Below are 3,461 nucleotides of genomic sequence, written 5' to 3'. Positions count from 1 at the left end.
TTTGACCTTAGCGTGTCGTGTTGCCCTTAGCGTGTCGCGTTGACCTTGGCGTGTCGCGTTGACCTTAGCGTGTCGCGTTGACCTTGGCGTGTCGCGTTGACCTTAGCGTGTCGCGTTGCCCTTAGCGTGTCACAATGACCTTAGCGTGTCGCGTTGCCCTTTGCGTGTCACAATGACCTTAGCGTGTCGCGTTGCCCTTGGCGTGTCGCGTTGCCCTTGGCGTGTCGCGTTGACCTTAGCGTGTCGCTTTGACTTTAGCGTGTCGCTTTGACCTTGGCATGTCACGTTGACCTTAGCGTGTCGCGTTGCCGTTAGCATGTCACGTTGACCATAGCGTGTCGCTTTGACCTTAGCGTGTCGCGTTGACCTTGGCGTGTCACGTTGACCTTAGCGTGTCGCTTTGACCTTGGCGTGTCGCGTTGACCTTAGCGTGTCGCGTTGCCCTTAGCGTGTCGCGTTGCCCTTAGCGTGTCACGTTGACCTTAGCGTGTTGCTTTGACCTTAGCGTGTCGCGTTGACCTTGGCGTGTCGTGTTGACCTTAGCGTGTCACGTTGCCCTTAGCGTGTCATGTTGCCCTTGGCGTGTCACGTTGACCTTAGTCTGTCGCGTTGCCCTTGGCGTGTCGCGTTGACCTTAGCGTGTCGCTTTGACCTTAGCGTGTCGCGTTGCCCTTGGCGTGTCACGTTGACCTTAGCGTGTCGCGTTGTGTCAGCAGCTGATCAGGTGAATCATGTCGTTTCCAGGCTCTGATTTCATCCGTTCATTCAGGGTTTCCTGAGTGAAAGGATGAACATTTCCTGATGAAGTCGCCGTCAGGCTCCAGTTTCTTCTTCATGGCTTTTCTCCTCCTGTCCCTCCAGGCTGCTGCAGACCTGAAGCCTCTGCTGCCGGATCCTCAGTTTAACCGCAGATGCAGTTTGATCCTCAGTGATGTGAGTTTACAACGTTTAAAGGTTTTTAAATGATCTTCATTTAGCAGGAAGAACCTGAGCAGGGATTTCCTGCTGGTTCGTTGTCAGGAGGTTCTGGTGACCCTGGTGACCCAGGTTCATTGTCAGGAGGTTCTGGTGACCGGGTTCATTGTCAGGAGGTTCTGGTGACCGGCGGTCACGGTGCTTTAAATAGGCCGTTTCTCTCACTGCTGCAGCTCCTCCTCCATCAGGTTTCTCCTCTCTGCAGGACCAGCCTGATGTCTGGATCCTCTGGATCTGATGCTAACAGCCACCCTGAAGGAGACTCAATCCCAAAATAATGCTGTTTCCATGGAAACGTCAGTCATTTCATTTTCCATCAGGAAAAACAGCTGGAGGAGGAAATCTGCCTTTTGAAAACTCTTCTGTTCTGTTTCTGTAATTTTTATGAGAAAACTCAACAACTGTCTCCAATTTAATTCAAATCTACTTTATTTATCCCAGAAAGCAAATTAAATGTTGCTATAACTCTTCTAAGAGTCAAAGTGGATGGATCTCCAGTAGCAGTCAGTGTTGCAGCGGCTCTGGTGTTGATGAGATTTTCTTATATTATATAAATTCAGTTTGGCTTCCAGTGAAAATAATCAGACTGATAGTAATAAATAATGATTTTTATCTTGTCCAGCTGCAGGTTTGCTAATGCTAATGCTAACGCTAGATCTGCTGTGCTGCAGGTTCACTATAAGGAGGACTTTGAGAAGATGAAGGGTCAGAGCCTGTTTGTCCCTGGAGCCGAACTCATCCACTCCAGGAACATCAGCGCTGTGATCTCTGAGGTCTGAACTCGCCACCGAAGGTCACATGACCTCGTCTGCTTCCTGTTAGCCTGACGCTCTCTGTTTCCAGTCCAAGTACAAGGAGGACGGGAAGAAGGAGGTGAATCTGTCCCTGTACTCCGTCCTGCCTGAGACTCCAGAGATGCAGCGAGCCAAGGCGGCTTCAGAGCTGCAGAGCGAGGTCCAACGTCTCCACTGAGACCCGAGAACCAGAGAATCACTGCATCAGATAGTATCACTGACCACTAACCTGCATTTAAACCCTGAAGTTACAGACGATTCATGAGAATCTAGAAAACTGAGGAACATTGAGCTGCTTCACTTTATTGTCATTAAATCTTCAACATCACTAAATTATTCCAGTTGCTCTTAAACACCAGATAATAAAACCATGTTAACCAGGCAGCAACCAGATCCTTCCTGTTAGGTGTGTGTTCCTTTCATCTTAATCCAACGCCGTGTGTTTTAAAGCGCCGGCCGCTCTTCGTCCTGCTGATTGGATGTTTCCAAGCCGATCGATCCGACGGTTTAATGAGCCTCTGCAGAACCTGAAGCTGCAGCTGTTGGTTTTAGTCAGTCAGCAGATCCTCAGGACCGAACCTGAGCGCCGGTCAGGAATCATGTTGGTTTTATTGGAGGAATAATTTTTATTTCATCTGATTTTAGATCAGATACAAAGGGAATGTGAAGACGGAGATTTCTTCCTCTCTTTACTCTCTGCTGCCTGAAACCACAGAGACCCAGTTTGTCAGAGAGCTGACGGAGATGCAGAGCGAGGTCCGCCTGGTTCTGGTTCCGGTCTAGATTGGGTCAAATGTTCATATGTAACTGATAATTCACCAATAATTCACCAATGATCCTCTGTCTGATCTGCAGAACAAATACAAGGAGGAAGGCAGGAAGGAGATGAGCAGCAGTTTGTTCTCTCAGCTTCCTGAAACCAGCCAGACGCAGCTGGCCCGGACCGTCCAGGACCTCCAGAGCCAGGTATCGGACCGGATCAGGACCAGAACCACAGACCTGGGGCTGCCTGTCTGGTTGGCAGATGCAGATGCAGATCCTTAAATGTAAAACCTTCAGCCTTCCTGTTAGCAGGTGAAAGTCTGGGTCTCTCTGAATGAACCTCAGAATCTCTCAGCATGTGGTGGAAAACCTTCTTCCTTTTAAACGTCTTTCTGTACAGACAGCTGGAAACTTTATGCAGCTGAATCCGTCTGATTCCGTCTTCAGATCAATTCTTCCTTCATCTCACCGTTTAATTTTACAGTTTCCGTTCAGACATGCAGATTGTTTCTGATCTGTTTCAGAAAAAGTACCAAGAAGACGGGAGGAGGAAGGCGTCCGTGTCGCTGTACTCCCAGCTGCCAGACACGCCGGAGATCCAACACGCGCTGGAGGTTTCCCAGCTGCAGAGCGACGTACGCAAACACCGGGCCTCGGTCCGGTTCTGGTCCGGTCCTGGACCTTGGTCCGGTCCTGGTCCAGACCTAAAACCATGTCTTCATTTAACTGTTATTGTCCCTCATCCTGTCTTCCATCCTGTCCCTCATCCTGTCCTCCATCCTGTCCTCCATCCTGTCCTCCATCCTGTCCCTCATCCTGTCCTCCATCCTGTCCTCCATCCTTCCTCCATCCTGTCCCTCATCCTGTCCTCCATCCTTCCTCCATCCTGTTCTCCATCCTTCCTCCATCCTGTCCCTCATCCTGTCCTCC

General features: G+C 49.9%; 1 protein-coding gene across 18 annotated transcripts in view; it reads left to right on the top strand.

Moving 5' to 3' along the window:
- The window catches only part of LOC106934483 (LIM zinc-binding domain-containing Nebulette), an 84,727-nt gene that overhangs the window by 40,086 nt on the left and 41,180 nt on the right, over positions 1 to 3,461 (top strand). For 12 of the 18 annotated variants that reach the window (XM_015014413.1, XM_015014412.1, XM_015014411.1 and 9 more), the window contains exons 3-6: positions 862 to 933; positions 1,647 to 1,748; positions 1,819 to 1,929; positions 2,415 to 2,525. The exons of 3 other annotated variants lie outside the window; for them this stretch is intronic. In XM_015014413.1, the coding sequence (XP_014869899.1) occupies positions 862 to 933; positions 1,647 to 1,748; positions 1,819 to 1,929; positions 2,415 to 2,525 (396 nt within the window). Of the gene's footprint in view, positions 1 to 861; positions 934 to 1,646; positions 1,749 to 1,818; positions 1,930 to 2,414; positions 2,526 to 2,624; positions 2,844 to 3,055; positions 3,167 to 3,461 lie in introns of those variants that run through there. 3 more of the 18 variants (XM_015014410.1, XM_015014421.1, XM_015014415.1) reach the window with 3 other exon arrangements.

Source organism: Poecilia latipinna, unplaced genomic scaffold, assembly GCF_001443285.1.
Source record: "Poecilia latipinna isolate Pla-1442-1.1 unplaced genomic scaffold, P_latipinna-1.0 Scaffold1816, whole genome shotgun sequence".
Taxonomy (NCBI): domain Eukaryota; kingdom Metazoa; phylum Chordata; class Actinopteri; order Cyprinodontiformes; family Poeciliidae; genus Poecilia; species Poecilia latipinna.
This window is presented reverse-complemented; position numbering and strand designations above follow the sequence as displayed.